General features: G+C 37.5%; 1 protein-coding gene across 1 annotated transcript; it reads right to left on the reverse strand.

The window, feature by feature from the left end:
• Positions 1-1,169: 1,169 nt before the first annotated feature.
• On the reverse strand, positions 1,170-17,788 carry CENPJ (centromere protein J). Its single transcript, XM_009585912.1, has 16 exons — positions 17,408-17,788; positions 15,219-15,342; positions 14,165-14,396; positions 12,888-13,034; positions 11,196-11,301; positions 9,273-10,896; positions 7,550-7,682; positions 6,527-6,692; positions 5,277-5,516; positions 4,556-4,655; positions 3,494-3,591; positions 2,673-2,771; positions 2,421-2,561; positions 2,224-2,308; positions 2,006-2,126; positions 1,170-1,362 (listed from the first exon to the last, which is right to left on the reverse strand). The coding sequence occupies exons 1-16, from the start codon at positions 17,786-17,788 to the stop codon at positions 1,170-1,172; spliced, it is 3,990 nt and encodes a 1,329-aa protein (XP_009584207.1).
• Between the last annotated feature and the right edge of the window lie 279 nt (positions 17,789-18,067).

Consider the following 18,067-nt stretch of genomic DNA (forward strand, 5'->3'; position numbering starts at 1 on the left):
ACATATTCTGGTATTAATCAGACATATGCTACGTGCTGCTGCAAATACCCTATATCTGTTGTGTGCTTATCTTCAAAATGTGTTTCTTTCCTTATTTTCATTAAAAAAGAAAAAAAAAAAGTTGTTTATCAACTATCTTGAAAGGGACTTGGCCCCACATTACATGAGAGCTGCTGTTTAAGACTGCCAGAAAGGTCAGGACCTGCGCGTCCACACAACCAAGCAACTTTAGTTGTGAGTGAGCAAGTTGATTTACCCCTTGAGTAAAAGAGGGCACAGGCACAAACAGAGTTTGCTTTCATAGAGGAGAAGATAGGGGGGAAGGGGACAAGGGGAAGAAAGTGAGTATCTTCTCCTGTGCAAGAGAATGAAACAAGTTCTTCAGCATGCACTCCACTGGAGAGTTAGAGCAGACACCCTAGCAGTACCACTTTGCTTGTAGATACAGCAGAATTTTAAAAGACAAGTCAGCTTAAAAATGCCTGTTAGGTGGAAGAACTGGATGAGATGACCTTTGTTGATTTCTGGTGTTTCCTCCCACATTTCTGAGTAGCTTGGAGAATTAACCTGTCCCACAGTCTCATCTGTCCTAGCCTTATGAATATAGAAGAGCAGTTTACAGAACAGAGTTTGGGGTCTGCTAATGCTATTGCCTCCTAACTGTGAAATTAAGAAAAAATAAGATTATGAAGGAAAAAGAGTAGCCTAAGGCTAACTGAAAAGGAATGCTGCCCTTTATTTACTCTTTTTAGTTGAGCAGTAAGTAAACTGATACCCAGACTCTTAAATCTGGCTGCCCGCTGTATTTCACCACAGCAGGGGTTCCAGCAGCACAACTTTTTACCTTGGATCGAGGAATCTTCTTTTAGATGTCTAAAATAAGGTAATCGACAGCTGTTTGACAAGTTTTCACTGACGACTGATTATAAAAACACCCTTTAAACCACACATGACAGAATACTGAATCAATAAAGTGCTTCTTAAAAGTAGAAATGGGAAAAAAATTAGAAAAAGCTCTGATGTAGTAACACCCACTGAAAAATAAATTTATTTCAGGAAAACTATAAACAATATATACACAACAAGCTTAAAGGGGTTTCTCTTTTTGTTTACAGGAATGTACATTATTTTTGCTGATGTGCTAACGCTTCCAGCAGTTTTGACATTACCTACAACTTAGTGTCCATGATAATATTACCATCCTTGTCCTTTACTCTTACTCTCCCAGAGACATACTTTGTTTCCTGCTGTCCATTCATGTACACAGTCTTGACAGTACCATCTGGATACTCCCGCCTCTTGAACTGTGATGTGTGTAGTTCTCTCTGGCCATTATTGAACTCTATAGTTTTGCTTCCATCTCTGCATTAAATAAATGCATATAGGTATTTAAAAAAAACAAAACACCACACACCCACAACACATTGTAAGGACTATACACAGGCTTAAGCTTAATCTCAGAACAAACATTAAATATGCAAGCCTAAATGAAGGAAAAACAAAAAAAAAAATACAGTATTTGTGAAGAGCCTATTTTGTTAAATATCAGCCCAGCTGGCTGGTACTCAAAAACCTGTTTCTGCAAAACTGATATAACTTCATTATACTTGAGAGCCTCTACCGCACTTTCTCTGCGCTAAATCTATTGCTGTAACAGTCCAAGAAAAGTTTAAAACTTAATGGTTTGAGCGCTGTCAGTTTGGATGTCAGACCTGCTTGCCGCACCAACTAGGTTCTCGCATGTTCTCTAGAATTATGCACAAATCTGAAAAATCTCTAGATTAGGGTATGAGAAAATACACACAGGCATTCAGTCTTTGTTTCCTCCAGGCTACCAAAAAAAAAAAAAAAAAAAAAATTAAACAGTAAATACATGTTCACAGTACAGCATATTCCAGTGCAAACTTCTAGAAATAGATGTGTCACCATATGCTGCCTCTGTCAGTCAGCCCTAACTGCAACTTTCCCATCAACAGTCTAGAGTACCTGAAGAGGTAAAGCTTACCGCTGAACACGAACAATAGTACCATCTGGAAAGATACTTTCTTCTTGCCCATCCGTAAATAAGTTTTTGATAGTTTGATCAGGGAAAGTAATTTCTTTCTTGCCATCAGGATAATGCTTCTCTGAAATGTATTTTGAGGCAATATGCTTATTACATAAACACAGGTATACATATGGGCAGCAATTTTGAGGGTTGGTTGGGTTGGATGATTTCTTTACCTATTTGTCCATTTGAAAAATGCAAGACCTCTAAGCCATCAGAGTATGTAGTATGTGTAGTCTTAGCATCAGCATAATAATAAATCTGCAGAAAACAGTTGAGATTTAACATAACTAGTGAGAAATTTTGTATGTGTGTACACACGTGCACATAAGTAAATACTTATAGAAAACTGCAGAAAATGTAGGATACGTACCACTGTTTGATCAGGCATAATCTGCTTCACATCCCCATTGAAGAAGGTTATAGTTACAGTCTTCCCATCAGAATCCACTTTTTTCCATGTCCCATTGGGGAAAAATATGAGGTGACAGCCATTTTTCAAAACCTTTTCAACCTAATGAATACATTACAGAGAGGTCAGTATTGAGCCGTCACACTCAGGTACTCACTCCTCTTTCACAACAGCTGTCCTGTGGAATTTCAGAGGGCCGAGCTCTCATTTCACCTTTCCATCAGGATAAGCAGTTTCTCTCTGTATCTCTTCACTGTCTGTATATGCAGGTCCAGATGGTAGTGACACATGAGCTTCATTAGGAGAGGTGTCCTGAAACGACAACAATAACCTAAGCATAAACTCAAATCGAGCTTTGTCTTTATACATGTTTTTTCCCTAGGTCGACAGGTATTTTGGGAAACAAGGAGCATCAGGGAAGGAAGACAAGTATAGGAAGGCATAAACACAATCTGGGTTTTATGCAGCTCCTAGTGTAATTCAAGTGGTAAGCCAGACTGAGACTTGGCAATAATTGGTTGTCTGTGGTCAGCTGTAGTCTGGACTAAAGTGGAATTCAGTGGTGTGTTGTAGCATGGTGCTCAACTGCCTTAAGTCATCCATATCAAGGTACGAAAGAGTTGATGAAGTTTCATAAGACCTGAATGCTACCTACAGCAATTCACGTAAGAATCAGTTCAACTGTTTACAAGATTCTTCCACAGTTGCCCTACATGGAGCATATAAACATCCATCTTTTTCCCCTCTCCCAAAAGGTAAAACATTTTGCAAAATTCAAGAGGGCGGGATATTATTATTTTATTTTCTCTCCCCAGTCAAAGAATGTTGCAATTACTAGACACAGGTAAAACACTCTGCATTGACTACTACATAGCCATGTTCTGGTAGGACAATAAAACTGCAGTTGAAGAACATAAGGTGAGTCAACAGCTTCACCAGTCACCCTCCAGATACTCACTTAAGTACAAGTAACTATTGTTTTATTTTAGGCTTTTTCCTCCCCCTTAAAAATCAAATCAAGATACAGGACTTACTACCATAAAAGTCCTAGAAGAATCTTCTAGTGCCGTCATTGTCTCAGAGTTGCTTCTGTCATTAGCAGGTACTGATGCAGGTGTTCTAGAAAGCTTTCCTACTCAGAGACATGTAATAAAGTTAATTTGGGCAGTAAAATTAAAGTACAGTTTAAGTCTTACGATTATATATGAGGTTAAGTTGTACAAGACACCTACATTTAAGTGCAGTAGAAACTGAAAGCAGTATATTTTTGAGAAGAATCAGCATAAGCCAGCTCCCTCAGATATGTCATTGCTTCACATGTCAGCAAGAAGCTAGAACTGAAGAATCGTTGCAACAGGCATAATACTTGCACTTTCTCTCCTATTTCATTTCTGTAGATTTAGAAAGGATTTTTTTTCCCCCTAGGGATCTAGACAATATTTTTAGTTATGCCTTATAATGAATAAAGGAAGACCAATGTAACCTTCTAACAGGAACTGATTGGCAGACTTTTCCCATGTCTCTCCTAGCACACCAGAAAGACTACCAAAATGAAACAAGCAAGGGCTTCAATTCTGGAACACGCTTCTCTAATAGATAACATGATGGTTGCTTGAGCTGTCAGAGGTGTCAAAAAAGTACCCTCCAGTTACTTTCCGTATGTGATTATTCATTAGGAAGGGGTATAGCTGCCAACAGCTCATAACTGCTCATAACTGTGAACATAACAGGAACACCTGCTATGGCATTGCCCGTATGATTACAGATCCTGATAACAAGGTTCTGAAGAGACACAGCAGTTCTGATGCTATCAACATAGTCATCTAATCAACATCCGCAACTTGGAGAACATCAATGATAATGCCGTTTTGGATTACAGAACATAGCTTCTGGTATGCCTCAGATCGCCAAATATGACCAGAAGCATTTTTGCTCTGAGAACGGTCTCATCACAGCTTTCTCCAGAATCCTACCCTGGGAGGTATTCTCTATCTACTTTTGAGGTGGTGATGCACTCTTTTTAATAAAAGCAAAAATCCACATTAATTTTCTTTTAAAGAGTTAACAGAATTCTCTGATTAGACAAGTATTTATACCTTTTGCCTGTGAGTAACTTTTCCCATTTGTCTTGTTACACTTCTGTACTGGAAGAAGCAGAGATGCAGTTTGACTTTTTGGGCCTCTATTTGGTAGACACTAAAAGAAAGTAAGTTATTTGTGGTTTACATGACATTTATTCATAACTGTTCATGCAGCAGGAACAAAATTTATACACCATGTGGCATGAAATTTACTGGAAGCTTTCTGCACAAACTATACATTTTTGAGATTTAGTCAGCAGAAGGGCTTGCGTGATGTAGCCCAAGCTATGCTTCGGAACTCTTCCTTTGTCTGCTGTCTCGCTACCAACAACTGCAGAATGTTAATTTGGTGCAAGCAATCTAGAATAATAGTTACAGTTTCAAAACTAAATGTAACTAGTGTAGACAATGGTGAACTGCCTGGTTTGCCTGGCTGGCCCTTAAGGTGCAGAGGTTCACAGGTTAGATCCCATCTATGATTTTTCTCTTAGAATTGCTTCATTTTCAATTTCTAAGATGAGTTCCTCAACAGAATGGATCCTGCACATTGTGAACATTCACATTTGGAGAGAATGTGACATTAACAAAATTCTGTGTCTGTCACCACTAGTGGAGTCCCCAGGTTAGTAGATTAAAAGTAAACATCTAAGTTGTAGCTATTGGATTCCAAGTTTATGATACAAAACTCAAGAGTATTCACACAGATGAATTTAAAACACCAAGATCGATAACTTACAGATTCTGCTCTTTTTAGAGTCATCCCCAAATTTTCTACTTTCCTCTTGCTTCCAGCAGCTTCTACTTTCTTCCAGGCTTCTAGACGAAACCTCTCCATAATTTTGACTTCCTCTTTTAGCTCCATATTCTCATTTACTAAAGTTTCTATTTGATCTTTCAGGCGTCGATGGGTGGTTGACCATTTTGCCTCTTTTCGTTTTAAATCTTCCTGTAACTCTGCAATCTGCTGTTTTAAAGCCTTAGAAAAATGCATGTTCATAAATTAAATAATTTTAATATATTAAAGATGTTAATGTTCTAAAAAACCAGGACATAGAAATACAAGCACACAAAAAAGCACAAGAGTGGCAGAAACAGTAAGATCAGCTTAATGGGGCAGAGGATGAAAGGTAGATGTTTTCTTCCTGAAAGAGATATTTACTTTAGACTACCAACTTTATAAGCTCAACTTCAATCACAGGAAGTGTCTTTATTGCTCTCTTGGCATCCTTCACACTTCATAGATTGGCCAGTATAAATACACTCGAGGCAAAAACATGAAATCTTTAAGACTACCCTTGAGAGGACCCTTCAAAAATCTTGGCACAGGAAAATAGGGAGGACACAATCACTTAAAACACATGTGAATCTGCCTAGCCAGTTCAGCAAATGTTACTTCAATCTGTTGAAGTTATGTAAGGAAAATCTTTAGGGAAGGAGGAAGGAAATCCATGTGTGATGTTTAATACAACTTGTCTGTACATCTCATGTATCATACATCCTGACAATGAAGGAACAAACAGATCTTGTTTCTTACATCTCTGATACCTAAAGACCTACAAGTAAGTAATAACAAAATGTAACTTTGAAAATTGTAGAAGATTACTACATTTACTGTACAACAGTTACTGACAAAATAAAACTCAAGTTCTAGTTTGCATTTTGATCACTACCATGAACAAAAACTTACAACTTAATATTAACTACAGTAATTTTGTATCAAAGTTGAAGACCATTCTACCATAGTCATGAGCAGTTTTTAGTATGGAAACGTGACAAAAAGATTTGCTCATTAGGGATTTTTGCCTTAAAACCATCAAACAACATTGTGAAGACTATAGTTCCTTCCTCAATTAGGCCATGTCTACTAACAGTTCCCATCTTGAAATCACTTGCAACCTTTCAATTAAGTTAGAATCTAGTTCTCAACTGCCTTTAAATGAATTTAAGTGTTCCTGTGTGGACTAGAAGAATCATATATTTTTATACCTGAATTTCATCACGTTCTTTTTTATCTGGAATTGCTCTAGCTTCTGTGGTATATTTTTCAAAAACTTTACGCTCCTTTTGCAGTTTTTTCATTTCCTTTTTTTTATATTCTTCTATTTCAGCCAGTTCTTGGGCTTTCTGCTGTTGAAAGTCTGCAATTTCTTTCCTATAATTATGAAACAAAGTTGGTTTTTAGCCCAAAGCTACTTCAAATCTGGATTTTAAGGAAGAAAATTAAGACACTGAATTTTGTGGTCACTGATTCCAATCCAGCATCTGTTATCCCCAGGAAGACTTACCTATAAACAGTATTACTTATTCAAGGAGTAAGAATTGTCACACAGCTAGTGTTTGAAATCCAACAATTTCTATTTTTATATCTTCTAGTCACAAAATTTATCCTGAATTTAACAAAGCTTTGGCTAAAATCTTTCAACATTCTTCAAAGCAGTAGAACACCATTTCCCCAAAAGCACCGGGGAGAAGAATCTGCTAACAGCAGGAGGTCACAGATTAAACATTAGCCAATAACATGATGCTGTTTCCAAACAAAACAAAACTGACTTTGGTAGAATAGGTGTGCCACATTTAAGTCACCAGAGATAATTATTCTGCTCTATATGTCGCTTTTAAGTCCCCCAGTTCAAATGAAAGTATTCTCAGTTTGTACACACAAACATTCAATCCAAAGGAAGAGCATCAATCATGTTAGCATGAAGATCAGTTTTGCAAGACCAATTTAGGACTATGTTATCACTCAGAACAAAAGTATACAAATTCTCCCAAGTATAGCCTTTAAGGATATCATATTAAACTAGCAGGCGTTCTTAATATTATAATTTCTGTGTGAGTAATAATTACAGTTTAATATATACATAGAGCAACAATCAGTTTCTTGACCTATGTCTCCACTGTAACTGAAACACACCAATTATTTATCTGTGGTGTTGGTAACTGGACATTATGATAGTCTGGAATATACTATGTAAGTAAATGCACCAAAATGTTTCAATTAAAAATTACCTGATATTTGCCAAGGCATGCTCTCTTTCTTCGCGGAGTTTAGTTAGAGTTGTGTTTTCAGCTCTGAATCTCTCTATTTCAGTTTCCAATTCAGTGAGTCTCTCTCTCAGTACCTGGGATGGAACAGTGTTTCCTGTCAAAGAACAGCCAGATGCAAGTTATCTAAGCAGCATCCATAAGGCTGAAGTAAACAATTATCACACACCAGTTAAAAAAAAAAAAAAAATTAAAAAAAACAAGTGATACTATTTTAGAGGTAGTAGTAGTATTGCAAAAAATTTCTTCTATTCAAATAATGCAGAAGTGACATTTTAAAGCACTCTGCACTATTTACTCAAGTACCTTAAATATCGAGTATACCTATCATCATAGAATCATAGAATAGAATCATAGAATCATTAAGGTTGGAAAAGACCTCTAAGATCATCGAGTCCAACCATCAACCCAACACCATCATGCCCACTAAACCATGTTCCTAAGCGCCTCATCAAATATATATTAGTAATTGGAATGTGAAGGGCTTCACGTCAAGCTTGAGAAATTAAATGAAGGTATAAGGGCCAAGCATCAAACAGGAAAACCTATGGTTGTAAGTTTTTCCAAGTTTTATTCACAACAAAGTCTGCTCACACCCATCACCGACGTGAAACCTATTGCAGAGGCTGCTAATAGGATCTGTGGGCTTTTTTGCCACCCCAGTTTCCTGTTCAGTGACTACTTAACACTCCCAGGGTTTTAATACTCCGCTTCTGAGTATGCAAGAGAAGAGCCTAAATACTGATGTTGCAGTGTAGGTAGTTGCCTCAATTACCCTTAAATGTTCTGAGATTCAGTAAAAAAACCCTGCCCCTTTTCCTGCAAACAACATCTAGCAGGCATCTTTAGACAACCCTACAAAATCAATTCTCCACAAAACAATAACGAGAAGTAGCAGCTTTCATATGAACTTCTCATAAAAACCTAAACAAAATCCTAAACATTCATTGGAGCAGAGTTTGAAACCAAGATCTCACCACCTTACAGAGAAGAGATTTAAATACTAGGCTATGCCATCATGCTTTCACTGAACAACTGCATTTTTAATGACCTCACATAAATGAACAGCTTCAACTGCAGATTTTAGAGGCACTCCTTCCCCACACTATAACCACATGGTCGAAATCAACTTGGGCAAAGCAGAAAAATGAATCCATGTTTCTCATATTCCACGTGAATTCTCTAGATACTATACTACTGTTGGAAAATATGGTGAGAGCTGCCACCTCCTTACATTTTGCAAGAGGAACAAGCTAACCTAACAGTGCATAGGATTACCCTACTGTGGTGTAAATGCACACTGTCACTGGAAAGGGAGGTACCACTTCATTTTCGGCATGCCTTTGACACTTTCCTTGATTTGGAAACAGTGATCAAGCAGCTCCAGATCATGTTAGTTCAATGAGCTGGTCTGACAGAAAACTAGCCTCCAGGAAAAAAAATTAAAAAAATAAATAAATGAAGTTTTCACTGATCATACTCATACAGCAAGCTGCATAACTGTTAGACCCGACATCAGACATGTAACCAGGAGAGGAGATGAAAGGTGAGAACAGGGCTGCTCCCTGCAGCAGAAGTCTGTACTTACACCCTTCGGTGTAATGTCAGGTTGCAGCTTAAGCGTTAGAAGGAAAGACTTGTAATACATGTCTTCTTCAACATTTCCTACCAGTTGCTGTTCTCTCACCTCCTGGCTCCTGTTCCACATGCGATTTGACTTCACGCTCTGAATGACAGCCTGCCTTCTGTTTCGGTTTCAGTGAAGGAAACAGTTTCATCATCAGGTTTGATACAGGAGGTCCATTTGAATCACTGTCCACTGCAGACTCTTTGGACACTTCATCTCCCCTCTTTGAAGCAACTTTTCTCTTTATTGCTTTATCTGGGACAGTTGTATCATTCTTACTGGAAAAGTCTGTCTGTAAAGGTATGTTAGAATATTTTTCAGGTAAATCACTGTTAACATAATTTTCATCAAGATCACTCCATGTTCTTTCATCATCAAACTCAAACTTACTCCTACTTATACAAGACATGCTACTCTGATGGTCTGAAGCTTTTCTGATCTTTTGCCTTGACAGTGCACTGCAATCTTCGTCTGACATGCCAAGGTCAACATCTCCATTTTTGCTTTCTTTGCTGATGTCTGTAACAGAACCTCCATAACAAAAAAATTCTGGATCACTTTCTCTATGGCTCATAAAGGATGTCTTAGCATCTTCATTTTCATGCTTTAATGTGGTCTCAAATTCACTCTCAGAATCCATAGTACTATCACCATTGCCCTTACCCTTATCTTCATTTATAACCCATTGATTACTTTTTAAAGCAGGAGCTGCTGTCATGGAAGAAGCTGAAAATACTACACTGTCCGTTTTATTCAATGAATCCTTCATTCTAAAAGCTGTTCCTGAATTTGAGGCTGTATGCATAACTGCTCTATCATTTATATTTCCCTGTGTCATACAGTCTGCTTTTTTATTTTTCTTATTTGTAAGTTCAACAGCCAGCGCCTTTACTTGCTGCTGTTTTGCCTTGATAGGGGTAGAAGACATTCTACGGCCTTTTAAAGTTTGCTGATCTTGATCTAAGATCCTTTGCACAAATGAGGAATTACTTGAGAAAGATATTTCATCTGCAGCTTGTTCTAGAAACAAAAATTCATCTAATTCTAGATTCTCTTTTTCTTTTTCTTTTTCCCAGTTTTCCAGCTTATTCTGAAATGAAACTTCAAAAGACAGTTCTGGATCCTTCACAGGGTGACCTATAAGACATTTAGAATTAGAAAAAGCACTGGCCAGCTCATGAGACAATGAAGGCTTTTCTGTGCCAGGTAATTTGTTTCCAATTTTGCCACTGTTAGACTTAGCAAACTCTACTACGTTCTCTTTATTTTCTATTTTGTTGTTAATTTCTGATGGGAAAGAATCTCTCATCTGTCCATCATGATTTTTTCCTGGTTGCGTTCTTGTTTCTAATGGCGAGATATTTTTTCCATTGTGATTCCTAAGTACCAGGTTCTTCTGAATACGGCAATGTTTTGCTTTATCAGGGTGGTTATATTTTTTACATGGTGCAAAAGGGTTCTCAGAAACCAGTTCTTTGCCAGAAGGCATAGTTTTCTTCTGTATTTGTGATCTGTCCACTTTAATAACATTTCTGTCATCTGAAGCCCTTTGTTGAAGTTTTGAGGTGTTTTCTCCAAGTTTTGTAACTTTAGATTTGGCATTAGCGAATCTTGTTAAGCCTTCTCCTCTTTTCAGGAAGGGTCGTTTGATCACTGGTTTTTGAATGGCTATTCCATTTGTCTCCTGAAAAGGGGTAAGGAAAAGTAAAACACAAAATGTTAAAAAGCCCCTTACACAGTTTGAAGATTTCTTCAAATAAACCCCATGTATGAGTAGGAATTTATATAGTACATTTCTACTGGATTTCTAAAGACATCTTAAACAAGTGAAATATTTGGGGATTATTGTTTGATTTTTAAAAATGCGAATATTGTATTCAATGTTAGCTTTTGATGCTAGAATCTTCCTTGTACATTTTTAAAGCACCTATCAGATCTTGGCACAATATATGAAGAACAACAAAGTTAAAAAAAATAAATAACCTGTAACTTCTGGTTTTGCTCCAGACGCTGCTCTTCTAGTTGTATCTGTTCTTCCAGAAATTCTTCAAATGTCTGTTTCTTCTCCTGAATCGCAGCTTTAATAGGTCTAGTGTAATTTAAAAAACAAACAAAAAACCAAACAAAACAACAACCCAAGTCTTACATTTCTATAACTGTGCTTAACAACATCACTGCTATTCAAAGACCTAAAGTGTAATTACATAAAAGATGACAAATTATGAGGTACTTTGGTCATTAAGTGTCAAAGTTAATCTGAGAAATGCACTGTAACACTAGCTGTTTATCTTCTGAGAAATGGTTTATCAAATCACTGCTATAGTTAATATGCATATCTAAAAGATACCCTGTGCAAGTTTTGCTGTTTCTTCTTTCATTGCTTTTCTCAGTGACCCTTTCTTCTGCCCAGACCACCAAACTTTCATTCGTATTTTAGTCATACTGCCAATTTCTATAGTATCACCTTCCCACTCAGTAGTGCTACTGAGATTGTGCTCCTTATCTTCCCCTTTGATACTTCAAAGCCTTGTACTGGGTCTGGCTGGGATGGAGTGAGCTTTCTTCATAGCAGCCCATCTGGTGCTGTGTTTTGGATTTGTGACTACAACAGTGTTGATAACACACCATTGGTTTAGCTGTTACTGAACAGTGCCTGCGCAGCATCAAAGATTTCTTTGGTTTTTCATGCTGCTCCCCGCCCCCCAGCAAGTAGGCTGGGGGTGGGCAAGAGGGGACACAGCCAGTACAGCTGACCCAAATTGACCAAAGAGATATTCCATGCCGTATAACACCATGGTCAGCAGTAAAAACTGGGGGCTTGGTCTTCCAAAAGTAGCTGTTGCTCAGAGACCAAGTAGGCATCAGTCTGCTTGGGGGAGGTGGAGAGTAACAGCCTTTGCATCACTTGGGGTTCCCCCCGCCTTTCCTTTACTTATTAAACTGCTTTTATCTCAACCCACAAGTTATCTTGAGTTTGCTCCTCTGAGACCCTCTCCCATTCTGCTCTGCGGAACAGAGTGAGCAAGCAACTGGGTGGGTGCTTAGCTGCTGGCTGGGCTCAACCCACCACAGCCTGGAACAAGTATTTCTTGTCTTTGTGGTGACCTGGCAGAGAAGGCAGAGCTTTAAAACAATGCCTACCACTACTTTTATTCTATCAACTCCATAAACAAAGCTTTTACCACACATGAGAAGACTTCTGCCACAAGCACTATTATTACTTCTTAGCCATATACAGATGTTTAAACAAACGTAACTCCTGGTAATAAACTAAAAAGTCACAGCCTTACACACCTCCTTCCCATTACTACTTTCTCCACATAACAGTGGATAGGAGGTTGCAATAAATCAAATTGGGAACAGTAATTATAACTGCTTATATACTAAGCCTCAACTAAAACGTGCTTCTAAACTATCATTACCCTAGGCTGCACACACCTCTTCAGCCAATACACAACATCGCATCTTTCACAACATAAACAATTTCAAGCCAGAGCCTCTCTTACTACAGGACTCCACAATACCCAGCAAAATGGAATCCTTGGTTGAGAAAGCTATACAAATTGAGAATAAAACTTGATTGAATTCTGAGTCCCTCTTTCAATCAGGACTCAGAATTCAACCAAACTTGTGTTACCTATTTGATAAAAACTGTGTAATAATGGTCTGAATTACCTTTCTTCTGTATTAGTCCACAAATGTTTTCCTCCACTGGAATTTTCAGAGAGATCTGCACTTTCCACACATAAAGGATCAATGTGATGATCTTCACCCTCCGTTAATATTTCCATCTTTTGTTCTGGACACCACGTGTTTTTTCCTAAGAAATTAATAGAGGTTTTTTTTGCTCGCCAACAACAAATCAGTTTTCAGCTCATACTTTAAGCAGCATTCAGATCAGATTAAAACCAGAAGGGAGCTTCATGGTAATGTAGTCTGAATTCCAACATAAAATAGTCCTAAGATTTCCCCAAATTAATTATGATTTGAATTTGAGCTTTCTGTTTAAAGGAACATCCAATTATGTATTAAAAATTTTCCAAAGACCTTAAATAACCCATTCTGATTATTCATCTTCTTTGCTATTGTTAATTTATGGCTTAAAAATAAAATAACTGAACAAATTTAGATTTCTGCTGTACTGAAGAGCTCTCTTATCAAGCTTTGTTCCCCATGTATATATGTATAAATTAAGATCAATTTATCCTTTCACATCCTCTTAGTCGAAGCCCTCTTATTAAAAGCTTTAAAGCTGGTATGAAGTATGATGAAATGCAATCTCATACTTTTCCCCAAAACCTCTACAGGTTTTCAGCAACCTTATTAAATTGCTAGATTAAAACTAAAACCACTATTCCAGTCTTAGCAGCATAGTAGTCATGCTGGTGCCAACAGTAAAATTGAGAAGAAGAGGAAAGACAAAGAACTCCAGTGCATTGCTTCAGATGTACAAATAATTTTTAGTCATATGATGGGATCTCTGTCAACTCATCTTGACTCCTAATTCCAGTTCAGTTATTAATCCTCAGAATAGAGCTGGTCTGAAGACATTCTGTATCCCTGGATAGACTGTTATTTTCCATTTGCCACATGAAAATGTGGGTACAATTCAGCTCAAACAATGTAGCTATCCAATATTTGTCGTTATTCGCTATTTTCCCAGTCCTTATCATATATAAGCTTTAGCAGTAAATATTACATTTTTTTCCTAAAGCAGACAAGCATTTCATACAGACAGAAGAACTTCATTTTTTCCTTATGCTGCTTTTAACAAAACTCACATGGACATCAACAGGAACACTCCGAGGTCTGTAAGCTGTCAGTAAACCAACCAACAAATCAAGTAAACCAACACTTGTATACTTCACAATAAGTAGTAGAAAATTACACTCAATAACTACAAGGGGAAGAAAAACCCCACCACACACCAAGTTATCTTTCTACAAATGACTTGTTTCTCACAGGCAGACACTCCTGAAAGACTGTTCTTCAAAGATGAGGTGCATTCTTCATTGTTAAACTTTTGTAAAAAATCACTGTTTTGTGTATGTGGAGAAACAATCAGAGCATAAGCTCTGTATTCAAAGATACTGTGATACCCAGATGATGGCAATTGGTGTAAAGTTGTTAAGCCTGCTGAATGCCCAGGTCTTAACTTTTGACTTTCAGCCATTAGAGTACAGCCTTGAAATTAAAAGAGAAAAAATGGCTGTGTCATTGTATTTGTATTACACCACCACTGTTCCACAGGAGAAAAGAAATGGCACTGAACAGCAAGATTGATCACCCAGCCTCCATCCTTATGTTACTGATCAAGAATAAGTGATTAGGCAATCTGGATTTTGTTCTCCTAAGGCTAGGCCCTAAATTCATTTTCCCAGGTAGGCAGAGTGAAAGAAAGATAATCATTTAAGTCAGGTTGGACTAATACTGCCAACAGGATAAAATACCCCTGCTCAACTCTAAAAGCTTTTTCTAGCCCAGCACTGTCCTCTCCCTTTGCACACAGCAAACAAGACTGGAAAACTGATACAGGTTACAAGTGTTTGCTTTTCAATACAGATCAGCTCCCTAGTCTAGTTCAGTTCATCACCTGAACAAACTTGTACTGCATGAGCACAAACAAGGAGGAACCACTTCATTTGGCTACAGTGATAGCTTAAAGCAATCAAAAGTATTGTGAGAAACAGCTAATGAGAAAGGAAAGCAACTGTTTGTTTTACACTGTCTTTTATATTTAAAAAATGTTCTTTGAGACAAGGGCTCCCATCACAGTGCATATTGATAAAGTTACAATTACAATTGGCCTTTTATAAAAACAGGATAGTATTCCTTCTACAGCAGCACTCAACTTTCAGGCACTGAAGCGATGCAGTATTTATCTTTGGCTAATCAAGCAGTCTTAAGATTAAGAACACTGAATACACTTTCAGATTTTAACTGGAAAATGAGATTAAATTCTTCAGTTTACTCAAAGTACGTCATATGCTTTCTTGCTCAACTTACCAAGAACTGCTGTCTGGCCAGATACCATGCTAAGTAGCTTCTGCTGCTCTTCCATTAGCCTTTGAAGTTGCTCCATCTGTTGTTTCTTTAGCTGTTTCTGTTTCTGTTGTTGCAATTCCTTCAGCTTTTCAAACAAAAAAATAAATGCATTAGAGGCTAGGTTTACTTAGAATGTACCACAGGATTAGTGTCATCAAGACAACGGGTATTTCTTGTTTTAAAGATGTTCCATTAGGTAAGTGTAACACGAAGGAAATTAAGAATATGAAATGCTATGCTAAACAAAACTTTCATTTTTTTCTACCTATGAATGCACATGCTATTTCCAGTTTGCCCAATTAACAGTTCCACTAGTCTTTAATTGACCAATATGCAAACAATAGCCATCAGAACACTCATTTCTACTGCATGGGAAAAACATTCAAATTCTGCTCTTTTAACATTAACTTCTACTATGCTGTGTTTTTAATAAAATGTGAAATACTTCATAATAATTAAAGCTTTAGAAAAAGTGTGGGGTGTTTTTTTTTTTTTCTCTCCAAGATCTCAGTTATAGTGAACAGTACTGATACAAAGGACCAAAAGAAGGGAAAAAGAGCATCACAGAACATTAAGACTCATGAAGCTGCCTGAAAAAAAGAATTAAAATACTGATTAAATTCAGTAATCCAGTCTTTATTTTCTTGTGTAGCAGGAAGGCCTGGCCCTGCCTCAAGACCAGCCTTGAGGACCACACGAAGGCAGGACATTCTGTACCCTACCAAACCACGGCAATGGGTGGTGGGCCTCCATGCCCATCTCTGTATCTCCAACACATACATATGTGCTAGTTTCAGCTCCTCCGAAGGAAAGACAGGAGGCCTGAAGAAATCCTTCCATAGATCAACAACTGGACCACACCTGTCATCCAATAGGTCAGAAAAATTTCCCTTGAATTCTCCTTGTAGTCCCTTAAAATTCCAGTGAAAACAGAAGGCACTATGCAAGTAGAAGCTGTGAGCTAATGATCAAGATCCAAAGATCACCTAAGTCTTACCTCCAACCCCTTCACTTAATTTATTAAAGAAATCATACTTCTACCTGTTCTGATAATCATATCCTCAGAAAACCAAACTGAAAAAAAATCCCTCATACATCCAAAACTACATTTGTCATTGCAAGCATCAGGTTGGTTTTTTTTTATATTAGATCGCCAATAGCCTTCTAAGACAGGAGAGTTAACAATTCCTCTTAAGATACTATTAAACCAGCTAGTATCTGTCATTTAGCCACTGTTTGATACTGCTGACAACACTGAAAAAGTGAATATTTTCCTATCCTGTAAAATAGAGGAGAAAACTTTTATAGCACCACGTAAGTTGTGGAATTCCACTCTAGAGACTCACACAGACACCCCCACACACATCCCCTACTTGAGTGAACAGACATAGGGATTTGCGCTGAGGTAGCTGCTAGCAGAGTGGACAAGGAGGTGAGTTCTTAATCCTTAACAGCAAGATTTATTGAAGTGCCTATGAACACTTTCAGCTAGCACAATTACCCAGTAATTGGGAAGAGCTACAAGTGAACGTATAGCCAGTTACAGTGGATTAACTGACATGCTTGCATTGGAAAAAAACAATTAATAACATCAGAACACTGTAATTCCAGGCCTTTTTGTCCCAATGTCATGGATGCTTTATCACATTCAACGCTAACATCTTTCTTCATCTAAACAGAACCAGGTATATGGGTGTACGTAGCTACTTTGAGAACTAACAGAAGATGTTGCTATAAAGAACATACAACTTCACCATGTTATGAATATCTGTGGTGAAGTACTACCACTATAATGACCAGCACCCCATTTCCACAGCTTCAAGTGAAGAAACAGCAGAATATTGTAAAACTGTGTGCACCTTTCCAGGTAAAAATATTTTGAGAACAAGTACACTGCCACTGAATGCAATTTCATTTTAAACTGGAACCTGTGCCAGCTGGAATCAATAGAAGTTAGACTCTCAATAACTGCGCATCGTGAGGAGGACACCAATTTTTGTGCATGCATAACTGTGACTTAGGACTTGCTCTTTAAGCTTGCTGTGTTCTATACATTGCAAAGAGTTTGCTTACTACCAGGTATGACAAATCATATACAGAAACAAAATAAATCTTAATTAATGCATGTCAAGGAATTCTGGAACTTTTACCTGCTCAAGCTTTTGTAAGAGTGGATCGTTGTGATCGGATTTATTCTGACCACCCACTTCATCACGGACAAAGTCTGTTTTAGAGGCTTCTATGTTATATGCTGCTGCTGGAAAAGATGTTTCAGTGGTATACTGCTGAAGTGTACCAGGGCTGCCAAACTCTTCTTCACACAAGGAGTCATCACTTATAGAACAGCTGTCTGAAAGATGCAACACTTCAGCAGGGAAAGCTGTGATGTTTTCAGGTCCAGATAATAAATTTTCTTTGTTGATTTTCAAACCAGTAAAACTAGGATCTAATAAGACTCCAGCACGGGAACTATTGGACATCCAATGTGCAATGAAGTTTTGTTCACTACTCGGATCTTCAACAGTTGGCATCTTGTAAATTTATTCCAATTTATTTGCTGATATAGCATTAACATAACAATATTACATTATGTAGTGTTAGGACAGTAAAACTTTCAAAGTTCCAGGTATTTGGTATGGATGGTTACCTACTTTTAGCACCTAGAAATTAAGCAGATAAACAACATAAGACATCTATAGTAACAGATTCCCAGTAAAAGAAAGTTACTCTCTTACAACCAACCTAGTGTATTTATAAAAATAAATCACAATCTACTTTTCCCTGGCCAATAGAAACAATTTGGACAACTA

Source organism: Fulmarus glacialis, unplaced genomic scaffold (genome assembly GCF_000690835.1).
Source record: "Fulmarus glacialis isolate BGI_N327 unplaced genomic scaffold, ASM69083v1 scaffold7449, whole genome shotgun sequence".
Classification (NCBI taxonomy): Eukaryota; Metazoa; Chordata; class Aves; order Procellariiformes; family Procellariidae; genus Fulmarus; species Fulmarus glacialis.